This window comes from Nanorana parkeri, unplaced genomic scaffold, assembly GCF_000935625.1.
Source record: "Nanorana parkeri isolate BGI_ZX_2015 unplaced genomic scaffold, ASM93562v1 scaffold328, whole genome shotgun sequence".
Lineage (NCBI taxonomy): Eukaryota > Metazoa > Chordata > Amphibia > Anura > Dicroglossidae > Nanorana > Nanorana parkeri.
In genome coordinates this window covers 930,921-948,676 of record NW_017306596.1, presented here as the reverse complement: position 1 = coordinate 948,676, position 17,756 = coordinate 930,921, and the positions used below count along the sequence as shown (strand labels likewise).

Here is a 17,756-nt window from a genome sequence, read left to right as displayed (position 1 = left end):
GAGATCACTGGCATCATGCAACCTTTTTTTTGTGTTCGTACCTGGGTTATTTAGATGGCGATGATGATATGCAATAAGGGAAACCAAATCCATTTACAGCCACCTTTCATTGATTTAATAATAGTATATATTTCTTTATAAAAAAGCCATACAATTACTAAACATAAAATAGTAATAAGAATAACGCAAACAATAAAAATCGCATACCTCCAGACTTTGCCTCTTCCTTCTTTTCCGTACTCTCTCCAGACCAGCCCCACATCCATCCAAACCATCCATTGGAGTTGCTGTCCTCATCTTTTGCTCCTGGCCTGTATATTTTAAGGCCAGCTTTGCTTGCCTGGAAAGTAAAACAATAGACTCAGCAATGATTTCATATTTGGCAAAGCTTTCACATTTGAATTACTCCATAAATAATATTCCTTAAACCTTGAACTAGCCTGCAGCAAGAAGTCTACACTCACTGCAGGCAGAAGAAGTCAGAATTCATACGACATGCTGCAGTACTATTTAAAAGGCGAGCATACTTCGCTGATTTATATGCTAAACTTTTTAACCACACAAGGAACATGTTGTTAAATGCAACACCATTTAACATCTTAACTGTTTAATATAAAGCCCAGCGTGTTTAATATAAAGCCCACTATGTGTCCACAGTATGAATGAACAGGATGTGATTTACATCACTTCCTGTTCATATTTTCCTCAATGAGGAGAAGCACTCTTGTTGCGAATAAATATATGCCTGTATAATTTTTTCACAACACAAACACCAACACAGCGCAAAAACGACTTTTAACATAAATCGATTATTTACAGTTTTGCGTTCCTTCATTTATTTCAAATTTGCAAATATTTGTTATTTATTAACTCAATACAGTTTTATCTTTGAGCTTTAGTCAGAAAATAACTTAACGGGAGAAAGTGTTTATCTCCCGGCCGGCCAGGAGCCGCTATCAAATAGGGCGAGACTCCCGGAGCGTCCGGGAGAGTTGGCCTGTCTGGAGATCGGCGTCCCTGGTTACCTGGTAACCAGGGACGCTGATCTGTCTGCAAGTGGCCGGAGCCAGCCCTCAGTAGCAGGCTGTCGGCCGGCCGTTCGGCCAGCTTCGACTTTCACCTGGGCTCGGTCGAGCCAAAGCATATGCCTTCGGCTCGACTGAGGCCCTTGGCAAACTTCGGGAGCTGTACAGGCTAGTGAATAGCCCGTACAGCAAGCCTTCAGTTCTACTGAGCCAGCTACAAGCAATTAACCCTAAAGCTGCTATGAAAAAAAGGGTGGGGCGAGAGGGTTTGTGGGTTTTTTTTAGTTCATTTTTTTACAGATTTTTAAATTTATTTTAAATTTATTTTTAAATAATGTTATTTTTGAAATTTATTTTTGGAGGGGCCTAAGGGGAAATATTAAAAGGTCTAAAACAGACCCCTGACATCTCCCTTTTGAAGTAAAAATTGAGGACACAGGAGACCTCAATTTCTTTTTCTGCAGCCTCAGCACTCAATGAATGGGAAGCACTCAGTACAGAGGCTTCCCATTCATTCAGAAAATGCTGATAGTAAAAATATTTACCATCAAGCGGTCTCTGAATGGGGAGGAGCCTCTGTAGTGAGTGCTTCTCCCCATTGAGGAAAACATGAACAGGAAGTGATGTAAATCACCTTAGGGCTGCAAGGATGTTTCTGGCAGCATCACCAGGTGAAAATAAAGGGAATAAAGGCTAAAAAAAAACCAATACAGCCACATCCAAGGACTGGTAAGCTGCCATACATTACATCTTTTTCTTGGGTTTAAATACACATTAATATACTTCTTATATTCAATATTTAACATAAAGTATATCTCTACAAGTACACTGGCACTCCACACCACCAACTCTTTAATCCAATTATATATGTGCTACTTAGTATTTCAAACTCCCTAGGGAAGGTACAATTGCTATTAAAACACATGTTACATCCTGAAAACTGTTTTATTTTGTTTTTAAATGTGATTTATAGGCAACAGGTAGACTGTTCAGTTCCATTAAAAAAATTTCTTGAATAACAGTCACCACTCTCTGCAGGGAGATGATCGGGAACTTGGCGATCAGCAGTATGTGTTCGCTAAGTTCCCGATCAATAGAGTCGGTGTGTGACACTGAAGCTGTCACAGTCCGGCTCTAATTATGGGGAAGAGTGTATTTCTCTATCCCCATAATTCTTCTTTAAAGTACTGCCTCTACTAAGATGGCCGTCTCCATATAGACACACAGTGCAAAACAAGGCAAAGTAAGTCAGTATTGGGGAAAACTCAGCTTTAGGGAAACCACAGACAATACTTGTGATTAGTTATTTGCCTTCTGCCAGCCTTTCTTTGTGTGCACAGCTTCCAGAGTTCAGTTCCTCTTTAAGGGCTTGTTCACACCAATTTCTGGTCCAGATCTGGAAGTGCGGTCCTATGCATGCAGTGCGTTTTTGATGTGTTCCAGTTAAAAAAATACATATATTATTTTTTTTTGGTTGGAGTGTGGCTGTCAGTATTTTACATGCACTGCGTTTTCCTTGCGTTTTTGATGCGTTCGTGCATTTCCAAAGTGTGACATGCAGTATTTTTTCTGTCTGGACCGGAACCGACTGCGCTCGTAAGAACTGTAGCCCATAACACACACAGGGATACATTGGTGCATTTCCAAAGTGTGACATGCAGTATTTTTTCTGTCTGGACCGGAACCGACTGCGCTCGTAAGAACTGTAGCCCATAACACACACAGGGATACATTGGGATGCATTTTGGGTGAATGAGTGCACGGATCTGGTCTGGACACAATCCGGACATTGTGTGAACAAGCTCTAAGGGTTCAAATCAATGGGTGACTAATCAATTTAATGAGAGGTTTACCTTTTTGTTGGTAATCACATAATTTCAGCACAGTGAACTCAAAGTGCTGCAAATTAAATGACTGCAAACAGGTTTTTTAAATTGCTCCGTAAAATTAGACATAAACAGTATCCAAGCCTAAATAAGTAAATCTTCACACTTTACAGCCAGTGAAGATGTCTATATGCTCAATTTCTTGATCATATGATGGTAGACGATCCTCTGGAAGTCAATGATGAAGAATCCAGCTAAGCAAAATGCCATAGGACTTAAACACCTGTAGTAAAGGCATAAACAGAACCACTCCTATCCTGCTTGCTAGACTGCAAAATGTTGTTGTCCCTTACAAGAAACTACTTCTATCTCATCCCCCACACAACTGTTACAAAACAATCTACCACTATTGCAGACAGTGTGTATTCATGGCAAATGCAGCATGCACCTAATCAATATTTATGGTAAAACTACAATGATTCCATTTACAATGAAAATAGGTGGAAGATTTTCAAAATACTGCTGGCAGTGCATGGAATTTTATGACCCAGTCACCAAGATGCATCTCCTGGTCACCATGCTGACCAGACATTGCCTAGTCTTGATTGAAATATCACTTTCAAAATAATTTCTTACCTCCACTTCTGCTTGTTGTCTTCCAAGGGTAATACAAAATATATCCAGGGTTTTTTCATACTCCTGTCAAGAAATGAAATAAAAGGTTTTAATCATGCCAGGGAAGCAGAATGCATTTAGAAAGTTTAAGAATTAAAAGAAAGAAAAAAAGACAAATCACTTACTTCTGCCTGGCACAGAACATCTTGTGCTGGTTTCTTTGATGTTATCTTGGTTCTGTACACTTCTTTGTACCTCTTCACTTGCTGTCGATGCTTTCGAATATGTTTCCAGGACCACATACGGAGGCGTGGCTTTACGTGGACATCAAGGATACCAGTTATTGCATAATTCCACCTTTCGAAATCAAAATCATGTTAGTAAATCCCGATGAGAATGCTACAGTTTTCAAAAAGGAAAAGGTAAAACTCTACAGACAAAATAGGACACTTAACCTAACCCTAAACACTTTACCGGAGCTAAAATGTAACCATTACCATGATCCTATGTCATTAAAGATGTTGAATCCTGCACTGAAACATAACAGTACCCAGATTCTGGTATTCAAACTGCTGATCTGTAAAAATGTATGTGCCTCTAAATAACATGGTCAAGTCTACCTGGAACATCAAGAAAAAATTAGCCTGAGGATTCCCTGTGATATCTGACAAAACTATCTGTGCAACCACAATTTGCAATGTTCTTGTTGCAAAATCCAGCCCCAAAAAATGTAAAGGAAAAAAAAAAGAGAAAGAATATTAAGTGAAAGTGCAGAAAAATAAAGCTGGAAAACAATGTACTACTGTATCAAAAAAACAAAACCCAGCGAAATAAAATTGACTCTGTGATGTAAAACCAAAAAGGTACCTAAAATGTACTGCAAAGCATTCTAAGCAAATTGATATCCCCAAATGTGGTTAAACAAAAGTCTAAAATACTGTCTCAAAGCAGCTATATTGTACCCAACAATTCCACAACCGTCTATCACACAAAACCATTTACAATAACTGATTCACCATCCCGAATTGATTTGACATAATAAAATATGTAAGAGACTGGGAAAATGCCAGAACTGTAAATAAGCTTGCAGTGAAAGCAAATTTACCTTGGTCAGATTATCAAGGTCTTTTAGTCCTCTGTGATTGGAAAAAAGCCATTTTTTAATATGCATTTTTACGCTTATATAGCAGTTAGCTCAGGTACAAAGGACTCTATGGGTTAGAGTGTTCTTAAAAATGATTCCTCCAGTATTCCTCCAGAGTAAATAACCCCTTTCCCTCGTCTTTGGGAAGAATGTTTAAGAGGGACGGAGATTTCCCCAAAAGTTGGATAATTTAAGTTTTAATGATGACTAGTTCAGACATGAAAAGTGCACCTTACGGACTCCAAGGGGTAATGGATCTTAAACTACTTGAATCCTGCGTTTGTAAGTTTGGCACAACAAAAGCCTGGTCAGGCAATTATGAGCAGAGAGATAGCATAAAAATATAATAACTTTGCGGTTTACTTTATACCGCCTCATTACTCTATAAACATATTTACAGAAAGCGTGTTTTAATGGGATCGTATAGCGATTTTGTACGCATTTTTTTCTTTACTACAGTTTGTGCTTGTTTCAGGTAAATATGAAATACTGCATATGAACATTTTGTATTTTCATAAGCAGACAGGAGGTAGAGCTTTAGCTCCTCTATTTGTAACGTCTCCTTTGCAGAGCTCAATAGCCTAAAGTGACACTAAATTCAGGAGTTAGATGTTAAAAATGCATTCAAAGTACCTTAACTACAGTAAACTCTCATTTATTCGGTATTCAACTAACCAAAACTCTTATCTAACCAGAAAAAAAATCCTGTGTACTCACTGTTTTGCTAATCTGCGGCATGTGTTATCCTGGAAGCGATCGTGTCTTAAATTTGCTTTTGATTACTGCATTTCAATATTAATATGAAGCCAATACTGAGTTTATGTTATGGTATCGTATGGGGTATGGCATTATTTAGACCTATTTTTTATAGTAACTCTTAAGCAACCAGAAACTAAATTTATCCGGAATCTACTAATCTTCGTGGATGCCGGAAGTTTACTGTATGAATAAAAATGTATCTTATTTGTGTATCAAGCAAAACAAATGGCAAACACACTCATCAATTTGTTACCAGCTTTACAGCAAGGTGCACATGTAAGGGCTTTATACAGTACAACAGCAAAAAGTCTCCCAGCACACTCACCAGCCAGCATGCAAAAAAACTTGTCTCACAGCTGAGGTTAAAAACAGAGGTTTTTTACATGATGAATGGTGAGTGTGCTGGGAAACTTTTTGCTGATGAACTGTATAAAGCCCTTCCATGTGCACCTTGCTGTAAAGCTGGCAGCAAATTGATGAGTGTGTTTGCCATTTGTTTTGCTTAACTGATTTGGTGCAGTGATGCATGGGGGGTCTCAGCTGCCGTTTTTGATGTGCGGGGTCCCTTGTGCGTCCCCTTGCCTTTAAGGGAGGTTGGGCTTCCTCCTGACAAACCTGCACCCAATTTTATATTTTGCCACATGTGCTCCAAGATGGAGACTGTCATAGTTTAGTTAGGACCGCACTATATAGAGGTGCCTTGGCGCGGCTGTGCGGCTTTCACATTTTCTGCAGAAGACGTGCATCCAAACCACTGTTTTTAACCTTAGCGGTGAGATAAGTTTTTTTGCATGCTGGCTGGTGAGTGTCCTTTTCTTGTGTATCACTCGGCTGTAGCGATCGGGCGTCTCTACAGTCTAAAGACGCCCACCCGCCCTTAAGAAGCCGCTGTCCGGGCGTTTAATTACAACGGCCGGACAGCAGGTAGTTAAAGTGACACTAAACTCTATTAAATCTTAAAATTGCATTCAAGTACCTTAACAATACTGTATCTTATTTGTGTATCACTCTGCTGTAGATCCTCAAATCATCTCTGAATTGGTGCTGACACTGTCCTTCCTTCTGGAGGGTGGCTCCTTCGGTTTCCCATGGTCCATGTGCGTTGAAAAGTAACCACCACTCCAAGCTCGCTCCTGTGATAGATTACAATCTCAATACAAATTAATAAACTAAACATGAGATTGTAGTCCATCACAGGAGTGAGCTTGGAGTGGTGACTACTTTATAATACACACAGGGAGCATGGGAAACAAAAGTAGCCACCCTCCAGAAGGAAGAACAGTGTCAGCACCAATTCAGAGATGATTTGAGGATCTACAGCCGAGTGATACACAAATAAGATATATTTTTGTTAATAGTTAGGGTACTTAGATGCATTAAGATTTTACTCCTCAGTTTAGTGTCACTGTAATTTACAACAGTTCTGAACAATCTCCCTCTGTATTGCTACATATAAGACAGAAAAAGTATGAAAAGGAAAAAAACTCTGCTGTGCTCCCTCTTTAAAAAATCATACAGCTTTGTGAATCCTGTGTCAAGAGAGCACCCTTAATTTAAAGAAAACCTGGACCGAGGAAATATGAAGGGTACCATTACTAACCTCCTTCTGAAAATGCTAGTTTCAAGTTGTCGCTGGTTTTAATGCTGTCTGAGATACTAACTAAAGTCAGACTGAAATCCAAACGCCAAAACTTCCTACTTGTTCTGTGCCAGTGACTCAGAAAGTAGTGTAACCATTTGAGCAGCATGATATTAAACAATTTCAAAATCAAGATTAGCAAGGACTTGCACATTACAAGTTTAAACAGGAAACATTTAAACTTGAGCTTCTCTAAGAGCCCTCAGCTCCTAGAAAGTAACTCTGACAAACCTCTAATTTCTCACATTTATAAATTGTATGTATATTATACAGATTACTACTGCTCTGGTAAAGTCTAGGGTCCTTGTACTTTGCAGCGTACATTTTAGTTGGAAAGACTGGTGTGTGTATGTGTATACATGTGTGTGTGTTCAATCACCACCTTTTACTATATTTTTACCATATAAAGTTTTGCTTGTCTATTATCTTCATTGGATATTTTGATACATGGGAATGTATGTACACCACTGATTGTATCTATCTGCATGTTGTGCAACTCCCAGCTTCTCAAATGTGTTACTGTGAGTCTTTCTACTTTCAAGGCCTGTCCATTGTTTTGTTGCTCATCACATCTCCATGATGGTAACCGTATTTAAATCCTCCAATCAAGTTGTGCCCCATGTACATTTGGTAGCCACTGTACAGAAAGATATAAAAGGTATTGCTACCAAGTCACGTGCTCTCTTTTTACCAGGGACACAAAGGCATTCAGTATAAGCAGGCGTGAAGTTTAGAAATAAAACACCACCATACTTGTACTGTACAATGTCTTATAAATATTATCTTGTATGTTATTTGTAAATATGTAACCCTACCAATACATGCAAATTGTTGATTGAACTGCTTCTTTTGTCCAAGAATCTTCAGACCTAGGGGTGTTTATGTGAATATTCTTATAGTGATTGGAATATATTTACATATCCACTTAACCTGGTTAACGGTCACTACCTATGGTGCATCATTGTCAGTCATTAGTAGCTTTGATGTCATGGGAACTGAACAGTTCTAATGAGCAAGATAACATTTATCAGGATAGATCTTACATACCATGTTCTAGCGTTATTATGAACAGGAACATCTGGTCTGTACTTTCTATATGGAAGATTTCTGGACATCATGTCAACAGATTCAAGAAGCTCCATTACACTATGGTACTGCAAGAAAAGAAAAAAAGGATATTGTTTTATTACATGGCCCTTTATAAAAATAAACAAATCCAGTGTCTCAAATGCCAATAACTATCAAATAGTGTAAACAAACAAACAAAGTCAACTCCCAGTTATCCAGCATCCACAGGGATTGCAAGGTGCTGGATAATTATAGTTTCTGGTTGCTTGAGAGTTAATAGTAACTCTTAATAGTAAATCTCAAGCAACCACCCCAGCCTTCGGCAGCCCACAGGCGAATGTAAGCAGCTGGGAGCAATAGCCAATAGCAGGCTGGCTTTTGAAACCCTGCCCACTGAGCAGACCTGAGAGAGAAGGTTCTCTCTTAGGCTTAGTCCTCTGCTCAGGGAGCAGGTGCAAAATTGTAATAGCCAAAAGCAGGCTGGCTATTGCTCACCATTGTTTATATTCTGCTGCCGACCGTGGAATCTAGCCCCCAGCTGGCAGCAAGATGTAAGCAAAGAATTGCATTAGCAAATAAATAAATGTAGTTGCTAACAACATTTTTTAGTGTGCACCAAGCAACTGGCAATGTTTTAGTGTGTATCAAGCCACCGGCAAAAAAAAATTGAAGCCATATTATGTCCTCGATTTTTTTTGCAGGTTGCTTGAATGCTGGATAATGGGGAGTTTACTGTAAGTACATTAAAATGTATTAGTATTAAATATATCCACTGCAACAATCTTGCTTCTTTATTCACTGTAAAATATATTTTATGGGGTTACATTCAGCAGCCAGTCATGTGACTAATGCCACAATATTGGTCACCTGGTCTCTGCTAAAGGGGTTTGGGTTACTGATGTAAGGGCAATTCCAGCCAAACAGTGGCTTTGCCTTAGCAGTGGTCCTGCACTTCAGGCTGGCTTCACACCTGGGCGTTTTTCAGCGCTGAAAAACGCTCAGCAAGTGAAATCCTATTGAGTGCTGTGGGCATGGTTCCCACCTGGGCGTATTTCAGCGCGATTTGTCACGCTGAAAAATGCCCTACGCCCGAAATAGTACAGGAGCTTCTTTGGGGGAAGCTCATCCATTTTCATTGCGCATCCATTGGTATTCCCGAGTGTGGCTCGGGGTTAACAAAAGCGGTAACCCCAAGCCACACTCGGGAATACAGCGTAGGTCTTACCTTGTCCGCGATCCCCGCTGTGTCCTCTGGCCGCTGCCGTCTTCCGGGTTCTGTCCCTTGCGAGCGTCTGTTTCGCAGGGGGGCGGAACCGGCGGGAAGTTTAAAAAGTTTTTTTTAAAAGATAGAGAAAAAAAGGGAAAAAAATATATATATATCATACCGCCAGGGAGGCTAAAAAACTAGCGTCGAACGCGCGTTTCAGTGAACAAAAAAACGTGTTTTGAAACGTGCTAAAAACGTGCTGAGAAAAAACGAGCATAAAACGCTCCTATTTGGAACGCCCAGGTGTGAACCCAGCCTCACCGGGAACTTTGTAAGCAATGCCTTATCAGAGGTAGGCTGGAGTCTTGTAGTCTTAAGAAAAGGTAATTATTTCACAGTCTAACTTAGCTTTTCTTTACAGAAAGAAGCTGGGTTACAATGTCATAGCACTCTAAGTACCATAGAAATTAGCAAAAAGAGAGAGACACCTTTATAAAAGGGATTAGTGGTAAAAGGAACTAGTAATGGGGCATCTCATCAATGAAGAGAGACATAAGAAGCCAGTGGGTTACTTAGGTCACCAGTGTCCATCCAATATGAAAACATTAGTTCTAGGTAAACTTATATTTTAAGTGTTGGAAATGTAAATATAGGAATTGGGTGCAATTCTCAGGCCTTATGCACATGGGGTTATGTGCAGCTGGGGATTCCGGCAAGAACTTGCTGATTCTTGCAGCAGGGATCCTGTTAGGGCCGTACAGTTGCTCTGCCCATTCAAATGAATGGCAGGCTTACAGCGGCCATGGCTATCCGCATGTAAATGTACATGGAACCATTACCTGCTGTTCAGGATAAATGTTTGTCCCTGGACGCAATCTGTTTGCAGGCTTGAATGGGCAGAGAGGCCACATCTGTACAGACCCACATGGGATTCCTTTTGCTAGAATCCACAGGTTTTTGCTGCAGGAATCTCAGCCACATCTAATAGCCACGTGGATGAGGCCTTATTGTCCTTTATTGTCAGCAGGTACACAATCATTTTCATTCTCACCTGAGGTTTATTAAACTCAATTGCTATGTCCTGAAGATTGACATCAAGATCAATTTTTGGTGAAGAGAAGTCAAACTCTGAACGAGGATTCATACGGAGTTTTGCTCTCCCTGAGATTGGACGGAAAACTAGACCAAAAACAAACAAAACACAAAAACAGTTAACTTCTTAATAAAGAGGTAAAAACATGGAAAAATAGTAGGGATGCACCGATACCAAGTACAGTACTCGGTACAAGTCCAAGTCCTGGGATTTGTACATCTCTGTTTTCATGTATGATTTTGTTTTTATAAATATAAAATAAAGGAATGCACCGATACCAGTTTTTACAGACCAAGTACTGATACTTGCGCCCAAGTACTTACAGACACAAGTACTGATACACTTTTCTTTATTGTCAGGTGACAGTTTTTCTAAAACATTACAGACTAATGATTTCAGGACAGTGATGGAGCACCAGAGCCAGGTCCCAGCTACCACTGCTGCAACCCTGGTAGTTCTCCTGAAAATTCCAAGTATCGGCACTGGTACACAAAAAGTATCGGTGCATCCCTAAAAAAATAGTATATATATATTTATTTATTTTTATATCAAAGCAGAACTCTCAGTTATGCTGTTCTGTTGGCTACTTTTTCCATCTGGATTTAAAATGAACTTCCGTGCAGTGGTATGCTAAAAGGTTTCCACTCAAAAAGACACAGATGACGTCACCGATTATTGCATAAAAAATAAGATAATAAAATAAGAATAGTAACCCTGTTTCTCCAAATGTCCAACCAAGATTTATTCTTTCAAGCGGTTTGTGTTATACACTGCAGAACTGAAGCCAATAAAATCAGTTGTACCAGGGTGAGGAATAAACTGGTAGCAAATTAAATGCATTCACAGTGACAAATGCTGCTGACTAATATATAAAACCTTGGCCATAAAATTATGCAAGTCCTTTTCTAAAAGGCGTATCTATGTATAAATATCATACCAAAATTATAGCCTTCAGGGATTATGTTGTTGGAAGCAACTCCATATTTCAAAACCCCCTGCAAGGAAAATGGAAACTTCATTTGAGTTGTTAATTCACAGAAAATGACCATTGCCTGTCTTTCAGAAAACTCTACTTCATAACAATACATGCAAATACTTGTATATAAAAGTAAATACTGCAGGATGGAAACACATTATATGGCTTATACAATGAACAACATACAATTTAATCTTTCAAAACATTTTTATGAAAAAAAAAAACTAAGAAGCCCCCCATGTGATAGCAAAGATATGTGACAGGTCCTCTTTATGGAGACATCATGGGTATCCAAGACCCCTAACGTCACCTAGGGCCCCCAAAGAAGCTGATGAAGCAGAGATCAGCTTCATCAGCTTCTCTTTAGCTTTTGAAGTAATATACATCACATCCACATTCTGACACCGGAGAGGGGACCAGAGGGAGATTGTGTACCGATCTCCCTCTGATCCCCTGTCAGAGAGCCACCATGCTGGTCCCGGGCTCGCACCGGGCACAGCGGAGCCTGGGACCAGCGGGAGGGGGGCCACGGAGGGGGGCGCTCCAATTGGCACCCCATACAAGCGATCCGCCGGCTCTACAGCCGGCGGATAGCTTGTATGTAAACAGGCATCGCTGCCTGTTTTTACATTTTGGTTGTTTCCCGCTTGTGGCACGTGCAAGTGGGAAGGGGTAGCTGGCCGTATATACATGGCCTGTTACATCCAGGAAGCCTTTGTACAACGGCCGGCCGGGAGGCGGTTAAACTAATGCCATTCACACTAGACACAGGAGCTAACACACCTATCTAGAAGAAAACCTAAGCTCATCACACACGTTTCAATCTTACTGTACAATCTCCTTTAGATCTACCAACATGTAGGGCAAGGGGCTGCCTGATGGGATACAAATGGATTATATGGACATCATTTTGGTAAATCTAAACACATTGCACACAGATTGTATGGTCAGATTGTAATGTGTATGGTGATCCTAAGGCAGGCTAGGTTTATAACTTTCCTACTGACTCCTTCTATGATGATAAGGTTGGACACCAAGAAAACTGGTAGCAACCTGCATATAGTAGAAGCAGCTCAAGATGATACTATTATGAGAGTATATAAATCTACCTAAAAGTGTGACTGGGCAAAGAGAAAGGATCATGGATCAAAGTTGTTAAAGTGACACTAAACTCAGAAGTTAAATCTTAAAAATGCATTCAAGTACCTTAACTATTAACAAAAATGTATGTTATTTGTGTATCACTCGGCTGTAGATCCTCAAATCATCTCTGAATTGGTGCGGACACTGTCCTTCCTTCTGGAAGGGGACTACTTTTGTTCCCCATGGTCCCTGTGTGTGTTGTAAAGTAGTCACCGCTCCAAGCTCACTCCTGTGATGGACTATAATCTCAATACAAATGAGCAAACTAAACATGAGATTGTAGTCCATCACAGGAGTGAGCTTGGAGCGGTGACTACTTTACAACACACACAGGGACCATGGGGAACAAAGGTAGCCACCCTCCAGAAGGAAGGACAGTGTCAGCACCAATTCAGAGATGATTTGAGGATCTACAGCTGAGTGATACACAAATAACATACATTTGTGTTAATAGTTAAGGTACTTGAATGCATTTTTAAGATTTAACTTCTGAGCTCAATGTCACTTTAATCGTCTTGTTGGGATGGATAAAGTGAATTAATAGGGCTAAGTAGTTACCATTCCTGAAGAAAATTATGCTTCAGGCTCCCTTACCTGAACTGGGCGATCAGAGGTAAGACTAGATTATCACATGAGCATGTGTTAAGGCCTTCATGCACTGATATGAGCTCCACGAAAAGTAACTATTTCAGCACTTTTCTTTTCCTTATATATCCCACCAACATTATTACTGTAGCTTTGAGTATAGTTTCACTTTAACACATTGTGTTTGTTTTACAGCGGGAAAAGCTTCATCATAATCAGTTTCTATATTCCTGCTAAGCTAAGGGTGGCCATACACTGCTATTTTCTTCATTCAACCGGAGGGCTGAACAAAAAGAAACAGATTCCTCCATGAACGCTACGAGCACATTGATTGAGGAGTCCATGCTGTTTCTTTCGTATTCTGACAGCGACCGCCATCAGAATACCCGAACAGGGCCAGCAGTTCACTGGCTGCCAGCTCTGTTCGTACAAAGATTTTCTGACCGCTCCTTCAGTAAGCTGATCGAGGGATGCCGGCCGAAAGGGACTGTCGGCACCCACTGTACGAATTTCGTCCGGTTCCTCAATAAACCTACAACTGAAGAACATGGATCCTGTTTTTCTTGAATATCTATCACAACCTTTTTGCATTTATCACGCGCATTTGAATAGAAACTTTAGAAAGAAAAAAAAAAAATCTAATTCCATACCAAAGCTTCATTGTAACTTCGATGGTAATACATCTCAGATTTTACATTCCAATAGGCAAACAGATTGTCCAGGCGCACAATCTAGAATTAAATATTTATAAAACAAGATCATCAATCCTCGAGCTCAATTCAAATAAAACACTTTGACAATGCATTGTAATATGTCAATATTATTGTTTACTCACTGCAATACCGGTTGCAGTACATTTCTTAGTTATAAAAACCTATAGGACCTCTTTCTGGCACTCTGAACTTGCTATATCCTCTCAGATATAATTGTTGGTCACTGCAAAAGCTTGCTAAAGCAATTCAATTTGTAATTCAGGACACCGGGGATCACAACACTAAGCTTTCTATTCTAAGGCTTTTTAATCTTATTAAGCAAACAGCCATTGACACTTAGTAACAAAATCAACTTTTTATTGTGATCACAGTAGTGAAGTAAAAATTCTAATTTATGTAATCATGGTTGTAAGATGTCTACTGTGTTTTTCTATGGGTTACTGCAGAACACTCAAATTAAGCATCTCTGAGGTTTCCTAACAGTCCATCATGTCAAATACTGCTGTACCTGCTTTGCTTACTGCAGCCCGATCCCCAACTTGCAGATGCATTTTCCCATCTGGCAAGGGGAAGCCATTTGCAGACAGTTAACACAAAGATTTTGCAACATACTATAAAATCTCTGTGTGGGAGAACAACCAGTGCTATTGCTGACAGAATTTGCTGCCATTACTCTATCCTTAATCTCAGTCCAGCCTGCCACTAACTTATTCTTAATTCACATTATTAGCTTTAATTGGGGCAAGTATACCAAGTATACCCTTAGAATGTCTACACTAAAGCATTTTAACTAAGCTTGAGATTAATTAATTAATAACACAGCACTATCAATTAGATTTACGTTAAAGTGCATTTCCACTTGCAGCCAAACTGGGATAACAACTATTTTATATTTCTTACATGTTCCCATTCACATTGTATAAGCTAAGAAAAATGCTTCTTGCAATTTAAATTGCTTTTACTTGGGTTAGGGCTTCTTAACCTCTTAAAAGGAGAACTATGAGGCGAGTGAAAGTCACTCAGCCTCATAGTTCTAGCCGACCTGTGACAATGAAACTGTCACAGGTTGGCTCAATAGATCACTCGCTCACATCTCGATCCTGCCCCTGCAGAGAGCCGTGACTGACACTCACAGCTGGCGGAATGGACGGGGGAGTGGCAGGTAGCTGGCGGGTGGCTGGCTCTGCCTAGATAGGCAGAGCCAGCTGTCAAACACGCAGCTGGGTGGATCCAGACAGTAATGTCGGGATCCGTCCCGCCTGCGGCGGTCTCAGTATACTGTGAGCTGTAGCTCGCGGTATACTGAGCTTTGGGTGATGGGAGGACGCTAGTTTGTATCCTCCCGTTACCCTTAGTAGAACTATGGGGAAAAGCACTGACCCCCATAGTTCTCCTTTAAGGGTTAACATTTCTACTTGTTTCTTCTTCTCATTATCATTTGTAAAGTAGATTTGAACACTGCCTGTCCTAACAATGGGTTAAAGAAATATAACCCTGGCATGTGCATTGTATTTAAATGAGGTTAATGAGAGAAACACAATCCATAAATTTCAGACTCAAATCTTTTTTTAATAAAGAGAGATCACTTTGTAGGTGCTCAGAAAAAAAAACGGATTCATCCATGTTGCATGCCGCAACAAAACATCTAACAGATAAGACATACATTTTTTTAAATAATTTTTTTGTTAAGCTATGTCAATAGGAACACAAACATATAAAGTAGTTTTCTCAAGTTTGACTGCAAAAGTGGAAATACATAATAAAGTGCATGTGTCATGAGAGAAATATAGGGGCTTCCACTGATGGCCTCCTACTAAAAGTATTATTTGCCTGGCTGTATCTACTTTCAATACATATGAATCACTGACCTGATGCAAGCATGCAGAAAATGAAAGTCAGACAAAAGTCAATGACTTTATACCCGTTTCAAGTTAGTAGCTCAAAGTTTTGAAAGCATCGGCATGACAATCAAGCAACTAGTATTTTCAGAAGGGGAGGTCAATAAATGGCAGCATTTAAAACAAAACAGGTTTCCTTTAAAAATGTGTTAGTAATATAGTCAGCTATAAAATCCAATATAAATCATGAATGTCTATACAAGAATTCCTCTGCAACCTTATACCTGTCTCATCCAGAACCAGAACAAGGTAACTGCACAACTACCGTAACAATAAACTAACCACCGCACTATAATTTATATAAACATGCCATGGGAACAATGGTCTTGTTTAACAGTTTCATTACCTTGTAAAACAGCTTGGCAGATTCATCATGAAGACATGGATTCCAATTTTTATCAGATGTCTGCAAAGAAAAGCTTAGTTTTTGGTGAAAAATATTCTGGACATTTGATATAAACATATATATTAAAAAAGCAAAGCTTTAAAGTTGGTCAAGTCACTGCTGGGTCAAACTCAATTGTCGACAATACCTAGGTGTAATAAAAATATATACAGGCTAGCTACCCTGTAATAAAGCCAAGCATCTTTTGATAGGTGGTAAAACATTGGTTCCTCACAGGTAAGGCTGGCCCTACACCTATCAATTTTTTTTCATTCAACCCGCAGGCTGAACAAAACAAATTTACCTTATTTCTCCATCAACATAAACAGCGTGTCAATCAAGGAATCCGCTGTTAACATTGTATTCTAACAGGTGCCGCCGGCACCTGTCAGAGTAACCGATCAGATCGGGCAGCTCATTGGCTGCCGGCTCCCATTGATGGAAAGTTTTCCAGCAGGCTCCTTCGATCAGAAGCTCGAGCAATGCCAGCTGAAAGGGAGCCGACAGCCCCACACACAGTGCGAATTTCAGCTGGTACATTAAAAACTGGCTGAAATTCGACCTGTGTATGGGCACCTTTAGTCAAATGCCTGAAAGTATATGTTAGCTAATTGAATACCTTTTTAGAAAAAAAAAACCCATAGAAAATAAACTTGTGCTTACGCAGAAAGCTTTTCATTAAAACTTACACATTTATAGAACAGATGCTTAGTACATAGGTTGCAACACAACCTCATAAATACCGAGCATCATTAAACTTTGTTGAGAGACGGCGAATACAATGATGATGGATGAATAGCACCTTATCTTATCAAATGTTTAAATAGCAAGCTAGACACAGACCAAAAGATAGCAAGCTTTCCGTTTAGCATGCATTCAACATATTTTTCGGGTCCTACCTGCAAACTGAGGTTTTGAAGTGAAACGCCAAATGAAAGGGGGCACTGAGAATTTGTGATCTACAAAAAAAACAAAAAAACAAAAACATTGGATACAATATCACATATTTAAAGTGTGAACTTTAAAGGATAACTGGAACAAACACCATTAAGTCACAGCATTTGTATAACTACAGTGAAGGTATAATGTAGAAATTAAGCATTCCAAATATCTGGACCACATTTAAGTTCTAGGGTAGCATGGCAGAACCTATTCAGATTCTCTACAAATAAAGTCTATGCCTTGGAAGTACTATGTTGTCTTGGAGTCTGTCAAATGCTACCTCCATTAGAAACTTTTGAGAGAATAGTATTTTGCATTGCCACACATTGACTTTAAAGGTGGATAGCAAAGAATTTCTGAAGCACCCCAAATAATAGACATGAAATACCTCTCTTCGGTTCAAACACAGCATAGAATGTGGCAAAGAATGCATAATAAAAAACAAGAAACTGAAGGGTATTTCAGTGTGTTCAATATTGTTTAGCCCTCATTCACTTGAGTGTGAGCATTTTCAGACAATTTTGAAGCTTTTTTTTCCCCACGTTATTGTGCATTTTTCAAGCTTGAACGTTTTTGTTTTAGCCAATGGAAAGCTAGTTACTAGGAGGAGGGTTGTTAAATGCAAAATCATTCCCACTGAAATCTCAAAAACACACAATTTTGTCTAAAAAACAAGCTCATGCAATTTTTCAAGATTCAAGCTACAAGTGACAGCCAACACAACGCCCAGGTGTGAAC

At 39.5% G+C, this 17,756-nt stretch overlaps 1 protein-coding gene across 1 annotated transcript in view; it reads right to left on the bottom strand.

Annotated features, from left to right (window-relative positions):
- VPS13A (vacuolar protein sorting 13 homolog A) overlaps positions 1-17,756 on the bottom strand; it is a 153,452-nt gene that overhangs the window by 101,206 nt on the left and 34,490 nt on the right. The window contains exons 7-15 of the mRNA XM_018558253.1: positions 16,976-17,035; positions 16,038-16,097; positions 13,731-13,811; positions 11,314-11,371; positions 10,335-10,462; positions 8,056-8,162; positions 3,652-3,823; positions 3,488-3,550; positions 241-340 (exon numbers count right to left, since the gene is read on the bottom strand). Coding sequence (XP_018413755.1) covers positions 241-340; positions 3,488-3,550; positions 3,652-3,823; positions 8,056-8,162; positions 10,335-10,462; positions 11,314-11,371; positions 13,731-13,811; positions 16,038-16,097; positions 16,976-17,035 — 829 coding nt within the window. The remainder of the gene's footprint in view (positions 1-240; positions 341-3,487; positions 3,551-3,651; positions 3,824-8,055; positions 8,163-10,334; positions 10,463-11,313; positions 11,372-13,730; positions 13,812-16,037; positions 16,098-16,975; positions 17,036-17,756) is intronic.